The following is a 14,117-nucleotide window of genomic DNA, read 5'->3' on the forward strand; positions in this document are numbered from 1 at the left end:
GCAGGTTTAGTAACATCTCTGAACAGTCAAAGGGACTGCGTCTGTGATACAATGCCCACAGTCAAACAGTCAACGTCTATCTTCAGGAGTTCTGGGAACTGGGGTGATGAAAAACTTTTTTTTCTTTGAATTAAATACTTTCTGTTCTTTCTATGACACTGTTATTCTGATAGTTGCTGACTAGTATGTTTCAGTGGTTTGAGATGATCTATGTACTGACAAAGATCCTACAATATTATCTGTAATCACAAATGATTGATCATTAACAGGAAGATTATTGGAGACTTTAGCTTGTTGGTCTGATTTGGGCTATAGCACAGAAAAAACAAAGCAGGTAATATTTTAAATTATCCTTATGTGTGTGTACCATCTTGCTATCTATTATGCCATTATTTCAGGACAACTATTCATACTAGAATTTATTCCTTGAGTATTCTTAAATGTTGTTTATCTTCTAACCAGGATGCAGTTTTAAAATCTGCTCTAGCTATTCTCCACATCATTCTCTTGCTGCACTGGTCCTTAAATGGTTCAAATGGCTCTAAGCACTATGGGACTTAACATCTGAAGTCATCAGTCTCCTAGACTTAGAACTACCTAAACCTAACTAACCTAAGGACATCACACACATCCATGCCCGAGGCAGGATTCGAACCTGTAACTGTAGCAACAGCACGGTTCCGGACTGAAGCGCCCAGAACCGCTCAGCCATAGTGGCCGGCACACTGGTCCTAAAAATTTTAGCTTTATGATCAGCACTCTCCTCTCTGTTCCTTCAGCAGTTTGCAATTCTGCTTCAAAGAAGTATAAAGTAAGTTGAGAATGTTATTTCATGTTCCAGAGATCAAAATATTTTACAATACATCACTGATGGTTGTGCAAAATTTAGGAAGAAAGGGTATCCTATTGAAGATGAAGTTATTAGAGACAGAGTGCAAGTTTAGGCTGAAAAAGTATGAAGGAAATTGGCCATGGAGTTTTGAAAAGAACCATCTCTGAGCACCTGCCTGTAATTGAAAAACTGAATCTGGATGGCAAGACATGAATTCGAAGCCTGGTCTTCTGAATGAGACTCCACTGTCTTTAATTATTGTGGAAGGCAGCACAGTATCAGCTGTACGAATCTGCTGATAATTACTATTTTTAGTGGAAGAAGTCTCTGATTAGTTATTTCCAAATCACTAACTTCACGTGTCAATGAAATAGTTTCTCTTCCATTTAATGTCCTAGAATGGTTCGCTATCTTGCCTGACAACAATACTGCGTGATGTAGAGTCCCCTGTCTTGACTATTTCAGACTATGCAGTTAGCCCTATACCCCGCTGTTCAAGCTCAACTGCCTGCATTTGGGCAGCTGGATGCCCACAGGGGCAGGGGGGTCAATGATGGATCAACAACTGCAGTGTGGACAGTTGGGCAGCCAACGTGTAATTTACATAATTTTGCTGCTCTGATCGAGTGCACACCAGCATAGTGGCCAAGTGGCTAGAACATGACGGGTAACCTGCAATAGCTGTGCTTGCCCATGAGTGAGCTGAGAGGGTGTTTGCAAGTCTGGGGTCATCCTCGCCCTATGGAGCACTGCTGGCACAGCTTGCCCTATAACAACGTACACAATTTCTGAATTTAACTCATTGCAGTAATACAACTGAGATTGTACGCTGTGGATAGTGTATAAGATTGGGTGCACCAAACACACTAAAATTGCAGTGATTAGAAAGATAAATGTGACTCCAATTTGATTTGATATGAAAGATTAGGTAAATGATACACACAAATTAACAGAATCACACAACTGTAAATATTATCTGATTTCAAGAATTCAGTTTGGTGTGAAATCATTATTTTGTATAATAAGGGACCCTAAATGTCAGAGTGTGGGCGTGGATGCGCTCCATCCATAAAGCGTCAATAGTGCTTGCTGTACAACAATTACCGAGTTGTCAACCAGTCACATATTAAGAGAGGCACATAAGGCTGATGTGTGAATTAGTAGAATACTCACATATTCCTCAGCGCTTGTGGTTGGGCACTGTGCAGTGGTACTGGGGAATATGGAGTTGCCTGTAGGAGGGAAATTGGGCTCCAAAACTTCTTCATTGATGAGGCAGTTGCTGTTCAAATATGCCTCAAATATATTTGAGTTGAAACTAAGTGATATCCAATGACAAACTGTTTATTTGCTTCTGTCTTGGGTTCTTCAGCTGACATTCGCCTGATGATTTTACTGAAATTTCGCTAGCATGAGTGGCTGGTATTGTCAAAGCTTCACCCTCCATTGCCGGTGGTGAACTGGGGCCGAGCTTGTGGCCACAGACTATATGTACCTGGCGAACCAACGTCCGAGGGCTTCTCCGAGGTCAAATCCAATGCGGTTCTCCTCTTGCTAGCTTTGACGGTCATTTGCTGCAGTACGGGAAGCCAGGATCTGTTTACCTTAAGGCTTTCCTCTTTCTTGTTGAAGCTGTACCCGTGTTTGTGTATCTCTACAGCTTCTCTAAACAAGCGGCTGTGATAATGCTTGTCTGCAGCCAGAACTTCCATGTCAGTGAATTTTATTACATGGTCAGCCTCACACAAGGCATGCTCTGGCATGGCCGATTTTTCCACCTGCCACAACATGCAATGTTCTTTTATCTTTCAGTCATTCTGACATAAACTTTTCCACATGTGCATGGTAGGCAGTATATTCCTGACATTGCAAGTGGGTCCCTTTTATCCTTTGCCAATCTAAAACAGTCTTTGATCTTCCTTGTCGATTTTGAGAATTGTCTTTACGTCATGCTTTTGCAAAATACGGCCGATTCTGCCCTTCACTCTGGGAATGTATGGCAGAAAGGCCGTACCCAACATTGGCTCTGTTATACTTCTAATATAATTTGTGGAGTACCCATTACTCCTCAACACTACCACAACTGCTTGTTTAGAGAAGCTATAGAAATACACAAACACGGGAACAGCTTCACAAGAAAGAGGAAAGCCTTAAGATAAATGGATCCTGGCTTCCCATACTGCACCGAATGATCATCGCAGGTACCAAGAGGAGAACTACACTGGAAATGACCGTGGAGAAGCCCTCGGATGTTGGCGTGCCAGGTACATATAGTTTGCGAGCGCTCGGCTCCAGTTCACCACCGGCAGTGGAGGGTGAAGCTTTGACAATGACAGCCACTCGTGCTAGCGAAACGTCAGTAAAATCATCAGACGAACATCGGCTGAAGAACCTGAGACAAAAGCAAATAGACAGTTTGCCAACAAGTGGCCACAAAAGCCTTAACAATTTTGTCATATCCGATGGTACCTCAAACCGTAACACTTAATGTTTCTAGAATGAAATTTTCACTCTACAGCGGAGTGTGCGCTGATATGAAACTTCCTGGCAGTTTAAAACTGTGTGCGGGACCGAGACTCGAACTCGGGACCTTTGCCTTTCGCGGGCAAGTGCTCTACCGACTGAGCTACCCAAGCACAACTCACGCCCCATCCTCACAGCTTTACTTCTGCCAGTACCTAGTATCCTACCTTCCAAACTTTACAGAAGCTCTCCTGCGAACCTTGCAGAACTAGCACTCCTGAAAGAAAGGATATTGCGGAGACATGACTTAGCCACAGCCTGGGGGATGTTTCTAGAATGAAATTGTTGTTTGCTAAATCACTCAACAACGTAGTCTGTCACTTAGAAGTTTGTGGGACTCGTCCAGAAACTGAGCATTCCAGAGAGGCACCACCTGAATTCCCATTTATGGTTTATGTTCAGTGGAGCAGGTACATTAAATGTGCAAAAGATAGCATAGTGATAATACGAAGTCATATGGTCCTGCAGACAATCCCACATCAGAGTCATATTGTGCAATTGAGTGCCCACTCATCACTCTGTATGAGCCTCTATTATTCACTTGTTTCACATATGTATTACATTGTAATAAGATTCTCTACTCAGGCTGACACGTCACGACATCACAAACTCGTTCCTGGAGACTCATCATAATTTCCAGTTTACACTCAACTCATATGCTGATTTGATTCTCTCTGATGCCATTAAGATATACTGACACTTACTTTCTGCAGGTTATTTACTTACTCAGTTTTGTATGACCATTCAAGAGAGGGCATATCCCATCTTAATAGTCTATTGCTTATACACTAAACCATACAACCTCAGAGTTTGTGTTCATTTGATTCACTCTGGGAGCTGCAATTTTAAAAGATATCAGTTTATGTAACACATGCATGAACGAGTTTTCACATTTTACTGAATATAACATTGATAATTTATGCCAGTGAAGGTGTGAGTGATAACACCATAACTGTACTTACCATAATAGGTTGATTAGGTAGAGGAGCATGTGAAAACATATCATCTTCATCATCTGTCTCAGGTGGAGGTGGCCTTGGTGGTGGAACTTCCCCTCCAGGCAACGGTGGTCGTGGTGGAGCGTAATCTGCTTTAACATAACAACTACTAGTGACACATGTAATCAAAAATCACCACATTTGATACTTATGTGATACAATTAAGAATCAGTGACATTTACTTGATGGAAGCAAGTTTTCCTGCATCAAATCTCATAGTCAAAAGCTCATAGTAACTATCTGAGAAGATGGGGAGGGAGGGGGGTGTTATGTATCTCGTTCAGTCTACTTTTAGCAACATTCTGCATAGTTAAAGGTGAAATATGATAAACTGATATTACGGTCCACGAATCCATCTGAAAATATCATTCTTCATGGACTGAGAAATGACTTAGGCTGTGAACTTTATTGTACACAGTACTTTTCTGTGCTATGCTGTGCAATAGTGTTACAGAAGACAAGATGTTCTATCAGTTTGATCAGTTAACTTTTTGCTTTTTCAAATCATTCTCCGACTAGTACACTTAGGATAAATCATTTAAATTGTATCAGTAATCATTCCTTTTCTCTTACAGCAAATTTATGTACCATGCTGAAACATCCATTTTCAGATATACTCTTCATATATTGTCTGTATCTGCTTGGCTGTTCATCCCAAAAGCATTAGGATGCTTAAATGCCTTTATACTAAAGATATTAAAAAAATGTTTAAACTTCCCCATCTATGCAAATAATTTGTAATGCTGATAGATAAAATCAGTTCATATGGACTAGTCAGTTGGAATGACCAAATGATCTTTGGAAGAAGCTTGAAAAATTGTTTTGAATGATCCACTAACTTTTATTGTGAATATTATTTCTTCTATAGGGTTCCATGTATTTAAATGAAAAAAATTCTGAAAAATAATATATTTAAGAATAATAAATATTAATGCAATAGGAACAGTTGATAGTGAACTTTTAATGATGTTAGGTGATAGAGCACTGGTATTGTTACTAGACTCTGGCATCAGTACTGAGATGAGCGTACCAGTGTTGACTGTCGAGAATTTTTTGGTTGCATGGCTGCACCACGGCAGGAATGGATTTTCCATGATTTGCAAGACCGTCTGGCAGAAGTAAGTTAGGAGGATGGTGTGCTGATGCATCAGAAGCTTTTCAGTTGCCACAGTTACTATTACCACACAGTTATTCACTCACTTTTGATTATTTTTCTATTTGCTATTGTGGTTTTTTAGTACTTTGCTTTCATATTTTGGATTCCTTTTGGCTTGTCATTTTGGATTTATGTATGGTTTTTGCTGTCATTCACTCGGTCCTTTTGGACACTTTCCATTTTCTCAGAAACTCTCATAATTGTGTAGTATGTTGCTAAAAGGGCATTTGTTATACAGAAATACTGAGTTCAGACATCTGAATATGAAAGTTATGAACAGCAGCAAAGTAGTTTGCAGCCCAACTAATCATTATTGTAATATTTTTGACATAGGAAATATGCAGCTTACTCACTGGTAAATGAAATACTAGTCAACAAGAAAAAACAACAATGAAAAGTGACATTAGAAACTTCAGATATACCAACAGTTGCCAGTCATTTATGATGGGTAATCATAAAGTCTTAATTATCACACTGAAAAATAAAGTTACGTAATAAATTGTTTGCTTGTTTGCAGATATATTCCTGCAGTTCTGGTATACACTGAAATCCCCATGCCACAGTACACTGTTAGAGGAGCTAAATCAAAATGGTGCAGCCCATTGATAAAGTGGAATATAGCAGGTAACTCTTTTTCTTCATTTGAAGGACAACAAAGTTGCAACAACCAATGCCAAATTGGTAGAAGTCTATAGCAACAATGCAATACCATACAACACTGGTTAGGTGATGTATATGCCTCCAGTGTGGTCTAACTAATCTGAATGATGAAAAATGAAGTGGCAGACCATCTCTAAATGAAGAACCAGGAACTGCAAGAGAAGGAGAAGACCTGGTGCTCAACGACTGGCATATCACAACTGAGTTGACAGTGGAAAAAAGTGAAAATCAGTAACACATCAGTGTTCAACATCTTGAAAAACATTTGGAACTGACAAAGGTCACAGTTCACTGGGTTCTGTTCCTGTTCACACTCATTCAAGGCAGCAGCGAATATGTTGCAGCTGTGTCGGACCAGTGCAAGTGATTCCTTCAGCTTCCAAATTGCCATAAACAAGTGCTGAGTGTATCACTATGATCCTGAAACAAAGGAGCAAAGTAAGCAATGGATACATGTGGATTTACCATCACCAAAACAGGCTAAAACCCAACAATAATTGGGCTAATAGATTATGTTTGTGAAGAGCAAACAATCACAGGAAAATATTATGAGGTTATGGGAGGTTGTCAAGATGAAATACCACAAAAACCTGTTTAAGAGGATGTTTCTGCTGCACAATGCCGCAGATCACTATATGCATGACATAGTCACATATGCTGGTTCTTTGGGCTATCAAACTGCAGCAGGGGCTTTCATAACTAATATTGCAATGCTTTCTGTAAAATATTATATATATATTCTTCCATTATCTAGATTTTAAGCCAATGAGGGCTCATCTTCAGATGATTGGTATTTACTGCCACTTCACATACCAAATACCTAAAGCTGCAACTTAAACAGCTCAAAAGCAAGTTAATGGTGAAAAAATCATTATACAATGACGGGCTGCAATCTTGATTCAAAGCACCTGATATGTGACCCCACGCAGTGGAACACTGAAAGATAGGAGGGGAAATAAAATACCCTCCACAGAAGAAAAAGGTTAGAGGGAAAACTCCAATAGCAAATCCAGCTATGATAGGGCCAGCAAGCCAGTAGTGGATAAAATAAGGTTTTCAAAGTTGGAACAAGATTTCTAAGAATGGATAAAATGGGAGATTACCCACCTATTAACAAGGACTAAGATTTCATAAATTGAACAAACAGATGCTGACAGGGAAAGTGGAGGACTAGCAGTGGACTTTATGAATAGAAGGAGGTGGAATAGTCTAGGATTGTCAGAAACCAGGTGGAAAGGTGAAGGAAGTAGGTAATGGAAGAGTGGATACAGCCTGTACTGGAGTGGAAATGAGGGAGAAGGGAGGCACAGAGTGGCATTAGTTATGAGAGGAGTGTTGAAAGAGATGGTGAATGAAGGGAATAAGTCTCACGGTGATAGTCACAGAAAAATGTGAATAGAAAGAAAAAGGAAACACTGCAAGTGTATGCACCACAAATTGGAGATTCTTTTAAAGAAGAGGAGGACTTTGAAGAGGAAATGCTGAGAGAACTCACTGGGGAGAAGACTGTGATAAGGTGAGATTTGAGTGCACACATGGGCACGGAAAGAGAAGGCAAGAATGGCGTGAGGAAGTTTTGGGAGTGGAAGAACCATGAAGGAGAACTGAGGAAGGAAAATAATTGCTAGACTGAGGCAAAAGAAATGGACTAGCTTCGGGCAACAGTTGGTTTAAGAAGAAGGGAAGTTTTAAGGTGATGTGGTGTAGCCAATATTTGTTGAGTAAATCAGCAGTAAACAACAGAATATGTGAACACAACACAAGGAGAACAGTCACAGATGTTAAGGCAATACCTTCTGAAGCTCTAGACAGTGATTACAGACCTGTAGCAGTGATATTTAGGATTAAAGAAGAAAAGAGGGCAGAAAGAAAGGAAAGGAGGACAAGAGTGTGGAAATTGAAAGAAGAAAAATTCAAAGAAGAATTTCTAAAAATAGTAAGGAACAATGTGGCAAGGGATTACATGCAGTCAATAGAGGAGGAAAGGTGAAGATTTAAAACAACTACAGTGGAAGCAGCAGAAAAAATGTGTAAAAGAACAACTGATAAAAAAAGGTGGATAGAAACACTTTGGTAGAATGATAGAGTAAGGGAGGAAGTTGCAAAGAAAAACAAAGCATTCTTTACATGATTGCTAGAGACAACAGAGGAAAGAAAAAGAATATGCTAAGAAGAAGGTGGTTACGAGAGTTCTAGTAGGGGATAAGAAGAGTGAGCAAATATGACTGAAGATGACAGTCAGGGGAGTAAGAAGAGGTCCTTTATTGAATGGTTACAGCTTAGAATAGATACACTGTGAAAAATGTCAGGAAAATCGATAAAGAAGGAAAGGAAGTTGAGAATGTACAGGAAATCATGGAGATATGCAAGGAATATTTCAAAAACCTCTAATGAAAACATGGAGGAGGAAAATGAGGAGCCTGGGGATTTAGAAAATGTTGAGTTGTACCTAATGTGGACAGAAGTGGAAGATGTGATAAACAACACAAACAGAGGAAAAGCACGTGGATTGGATGAAATAAGTGTAGAGATAGTGAAAATAGGTGGTATTGTTGGAGTGCAGTGTTTCTATCAGGTTGTGAGAACAGAATGGAAGAAAAGGTCATATGAAGACAGGAAAAAGGTAATCATAGTGCCAATTTTTAAGAAGATCGACAGGAAACTTTGTTAAAACTGTAGGGGAGTTACTTTGATGTGCCATGCTGCCATGGTATTTGAGAGGATCCTGGAAAAGAGAGTACGAATGTTAGGAGGAAGAAGACTCAGAGAGGAACAATATGGGTTTAGACCAGGAAGGTCAACAGTGGATCTAACTTTTCATGAAATACTGCTTCGCGAGAGACTACAAATATGGTAATGATTTAGTAATAATGTCCCCGACATTGACAAGGCATTTGATAGCGTGAAAATGGGAATTGCATGTCCGAGTATGAGAAGAATAAATGTCATGTGTCAAAGATGTGCGAGTTGTGTAAAAGTAGGAAGGGAGAAGACAGACTGATTAGGACAGGAAAAATAGGTTCAAGCAAGGGAGTACACTATCTCTACTATTTTTGAACACCCTTATGGATGAAATAATGGCAAGAATGCAACTGCAAAAAGGAAATGAAAATTTGAAAGCAATGGTGTTTTCAGATAATTAAATGGTGTTGGGAAATGGAAAGAAGAGGTCTAAGAAAGTCTAAATGTATTTGTAGTAGTGGTGGGAAAGTATGGACTGAAATTTAATGTAAAGTAGTATGAAGTGGTTGTTACAACAAGGAATTAGAGTAGTACTGAATTTAAGCATTATAGGGCAAGTACTGAACAAAGAGGAAAGTCTCAAGTACCTGGAGAGCACAATAGAAGACAGTGGGTAAGGAATGATATTAATGAGAAAGAAAGGTAAGTACATGGGATTTCTGAAGAGTGTAAGAAATCTGGTATGGAATAAGAATGAACCACGAAAGAGCAAGCAACCAAAACCTAAAAACAAAAATAAGCATGTGACTAAGGACCAATCAACACAACAAACGAAAGGAATTTCTGCAATTTATGTATGACTGTTTCCTCACTAGTTTTGATAAAATGTAGGTCAAACTAATGATAATATTAATATATTATGTACTATAAGCTTTGGTCAAACATTTTCTTCACTTTAAGAAGTGGCTGTTGCAGTGATAAAGAAAACATACGCAAATAGTATTGCAGTATTCTTCTACAAGTCATGTGGCTTCCATGGAGATGTTTATGGCTCTAAATGCACAACTCTGCACTGACAAGGGGTTAATGATGATCTCTGCCTTAGATTAGTGTGCTGCAAAAATTTAAATTTATAACTTAAATTCCCACATGACTATGATGACTTAAATTTACAGTATATGAGTATCACATTTCATTTAGTATCAATACAATTAAAGACTGTGTAATAATAAAAATAGTAATAATTACTGCTACTACTACCACCACCACCACCACCACCACCACCACCACCACTAGAACTACTGCTGCTGTATCCACTACAGCCGCTGCAGCACAATAATGACCAGAGCTCATAAATCAGTAAATAAACAAGTTCCCACATTTGAATGAAGAATAAATTTAATTTTCATATGAAGCACATGCATTAAAGCCATTTGCTTAACACTGAAAAGAATTAAGCATGCACATATAAAAAAAGATTAGTATGAGCAATACATTTCAGCACAGAAGTAAGATGGGCAGAACAATCATGTAAGTCTTGGAATACTTACCACGCACACTAGGCTAATTAAAGAAACCAAAATCAAGTACCTGCATGGCAGGTAGATTTTCAGACGGTGCAGACTACATCAAGAAAATTGCTGTCAATGCAGGACTTCCATTTACTGAAAATATCATTGTAAGTCAAATTACTTATGTACTTAGGAGTGTACGAATAATACTGAGAAACATGGATCCACGTGCATTTCAATGCTTTTTGTACCTGTGTCTAAGTATATTTCTACCTGTTCTTTGGTTTTCTTCATTTTGAGTTTTACACTGAAGACCACAGCCATGTGCAGATTTTCTTCTATATTTGTCTTTTGTTCATAAAGTCTCACACCCAAAACTTATCTTAATTAATAGTGATGAACATTTGAAAACTTTTGGGTGGTAGTTAGTGTAAACTATCACATAATACTTTGTACCATATTTACAATGATCAACGGATGACTATAATGTGAGTGAATATAGTGTCTGTAAGGAAAAGAAAGGAATGAAAGAAAAATCAAAGTGCAATAGTCAGTTCATTAATTATTTTCACAAAAAGGAATCTATCATAACAAGCTACAAAAATCATTCCACTGTTTCCTAAGTCATGTGTAAGCAATTTCAGTTGATCGCCAAATTTTTCCCCTGTTTATTTCATAGAAAACAAATCTTGCATTTTTCATATTGTAGCCTTAGTTGAAGACCCATAACATGTACACACTGAAGCCAAGTCAGGACTATATTATGACATACTACATGGTATAATAAGAAAAAGGAATATTATGAAGTGCCTGGAATTATTTAAGCCAACAACCTACAGGTATGACAGAAAAGACTATTCCCTAAATTGAGTGGGGAGGAAGGCAGAGAGAGGGAGAGAGATATGGGAAATCATCATAAAACAAAGGTGTTGAACAATACAACAATCCTAGAGCAATGCAAAGTTTTCAAGTGAATACAACACACTGAAGCGTATCCACCATGATTGAGCATTGTGGACAAAAAAATGTGGTATCAAACACCACAATAACTGGATATTAATTAGCACCTGTAATTGTGCCTGAATGCCAGATGAAGAGTTTTCTACAGCTGTTCTGATTTCTATGGACTACAGGAATACACATTATAAAAGAAACAGAGAGATACAAAATGTATGTAGACAAGGAGGACTATCAACGAGAAACAGTTTTATTAGTTAACTATGCCGTAATATGTACAAAGAAATCAGTTTCAGAAAGCAAAGAAGATTTTTGAAGGACGTAATACTGCACTGCATTCAAAATTTTTGGGACCATCAATGAACAGAAAAAGGTTCCTCATAAGCGGCTTCTAATCAAGCTGCGGAGCTATGGGGTATCGTCTCAGTTGTGCGAGTGGATTCATGATTTCCTGTCAGGAAGGTCGCAGTTCGTAGTAATAGACGGCAAATCAACAAGTAAAACTGAAGTGATATCAGGTGTTCCCCAGGGAAGCGTCCTGGGACCTCTGCTGTTCCTGATCTATATAAATGACCTGGGTGACAATCTGAGCAGTTCTCTTAGACTGTTCGCAGATGATGCTGTAATTTACCGTCTAGTAAGGTCATCCGAAGACCAGTATCAGTTGCAAAGCGATTTAGAAAAGATTGCTGTATGGTGTGTCAGGTGGCAGTTGACGCTAAATAACGAAAAGTGTGAGATGATCCACATGAGTTCCAAAAGAAATCCGTTGGAATTCGATTACTTGATAAATAGTACAATTCTCAAGGCTGTCAATTCAACTAAGTACCTGGGTGTTAAAATTACGAACAACTTCAGTTGGAACGACCACATAGATAATATTGTCAGGAAGGCGAGCCAAAGGTTGCGTTTCATTGGCAGTACACTTAGAAGATGCAACAAGTCCACTAAAGAGACAGCTTACACTACACTCGTTCGTCCTCTGTTAGAATATTGCTGCGCGGTGTGGGATCCTTACCAGGTGGGATTGACGGAGGACATCGAAAGGGTGCAAAAAAGGGCAGCTCGTTTTGTATTATCACGTTATAGGGGGAGGGTGTGGCAGATATGATACGCGAGTTGGGATGGAAGTCATTACAGCATAGACGTTTTTCGTTGCGGCGAGACCTTTTTACGAAATTTCAGTCACCAACTTTCTCTTCCGAATGCGAAAATATGTTGTTGAGCCCAACCTACATAGGTAGAAATGATCATCAAAATAAAATAAGAGAAATCAGAGCTCGAACAGAAAGGTTTAGGTGTTCGTTTTTCCCGCTCGCTGTTCGGGAGTGGAAGAGTAGAGAGATAGTATGATTGTGGTTCAATGAACCCTCTGCCAAGCACTTAAATGTGAATTGCAGAGTAGTCATGTAGATGTAGATGTAACAGTCACACGAAGAAAACGCAATGAAAGTAAGAAAAGCTGGGTAAATCATATAGACCTTTATTCTTGAGACACAGAAATGGTGATAAAGAATATGACAATTCAAAGGGCATGTACTGCATGCAATGAAATGTTACAAAATATTACAGTTACAAAAATCACAGATATAATTCAATATCTTTCCTTCTCATCCCATATGGTAAGTATCCCCTGACCTGCTGTTCTGGGTGACTTTCTCAAAATCTACCCCTTTTCCTAGACCTCTACAGTCCTTTTCCTTCACCCTTCTTCCTTCCCCTTCAACCCTTATGCCTGAAGAAGGAGCCACTGGGTCCAAAAGCTTGCTAATCTCCACAGTCTTTTATGTGTGTGTTTTCTGCTGCCACTTGGTGAGTAGATTTTTTTACCTATCCAATTAAACAATATATATAGCCTCACCATACTAGCCATCTCCCCCCCCCCCCCCCCCCCCCCAGTATTCTTATATTTATTAGTCTAGACCACCATACCACATATGAAAAATCAGAATGTGTGTGTGTGTGTGTGTGTGTGTGTGTGTGAGAGAGAGAGAGAGAGAGAGAGAGAGAGAGAGAGAGAGAGAGAGAGAGAGAGAGAGTGTGTGTGTGTGTGTGTGTGTGTGTGTGTGTGTGTGTGTGATAAAATGGAAAAATATGAGTAAAATGAAAAGAAAATAATGCAAACTAACCAACCCTGCTGTAATCTGAATCACATGGGGCAAACTGTTTAACAAATGCAGTCACAGCAAGGAAGAAGAAATACAGAACACTTTAATTACTTTGATAATGGTTATTATTATGCAATTCACGGATATCATATGCAATAATACGAGTATATATAAATATTGCTTATAATTCTTATGATTTACTTTTCTGTAAATTTCACTGCATTTAGTATAATACCATCACTTATACTTTTCCCCCTTTCATACTCACCTTAACTCATAAAAATGAGTTGCACAATGATTATGTCAGTTATTCTGTAAAATTACAGAAAGGTAGTATGAACAAATCTTTCAAACAAAATTCTGAAGTCACAACAAACCTCTTAGAATGACACACAAATTAAACAACATGATTACATTATTTCACTCTTTCAAAAGCTGACCATATACTGAAACCAAGCAGAATTTATTAAATAATTAGATGGATGAGATGTATCTTCTGCCACAAGGAAGAGTCTTTTTTATATCTGATACCACATTGAAAGACATCAACTAATTTTCTGTACTGATGAAAAGAATGAACATTTGATAAATAGTGCAGACTTGGATTTCTGTTTACAACACGTGCTTGTTCTTATCCACAGGGTAATGCTTTCTGTTGCAGAATGCACATACCAACACGCGATCTAGTGT

The 14,117-nt window shown here is 38.7% G+C and overlaps 1 protein-coding gene across 2 annotated transcripts in view; it reads right to left on the reverse strand.

Moving 5' to 3' along the window:
- LOC126299339 (vinculin) overlaps positions 1-14,117 on the reverse strand; it is a gene marked incomplete in the record, with an annotated part of 267,846 nt that overhangs the window by 53,815 nt on the left and 199,914 nt on the right. For both annotated transcript variants that reach the window (XM_049991172.1, XM_049991173.1), the window contains 1 exon segment: positions 4,318-4,442. In XM_049991172.1, the coding sequence (XP_049847129.1) occupies positions 4,318-4,442 (125 nt within the window).

Source organism: Schistocerca gregaria, chromosome X (assembly GCF_023897955.1).
Source record: "Schistocerca gregaria isolate iqSchGreg1 chromosome X, iqSchGreg1.2, whole genome shotgun sequence".
Taxonomy (NCBI): Eukaryota; Metazoa; Arthropoda; class Insecta; order Orthoptera; family Acrididae; genus Schistocerca; species Schistocerca gregaria.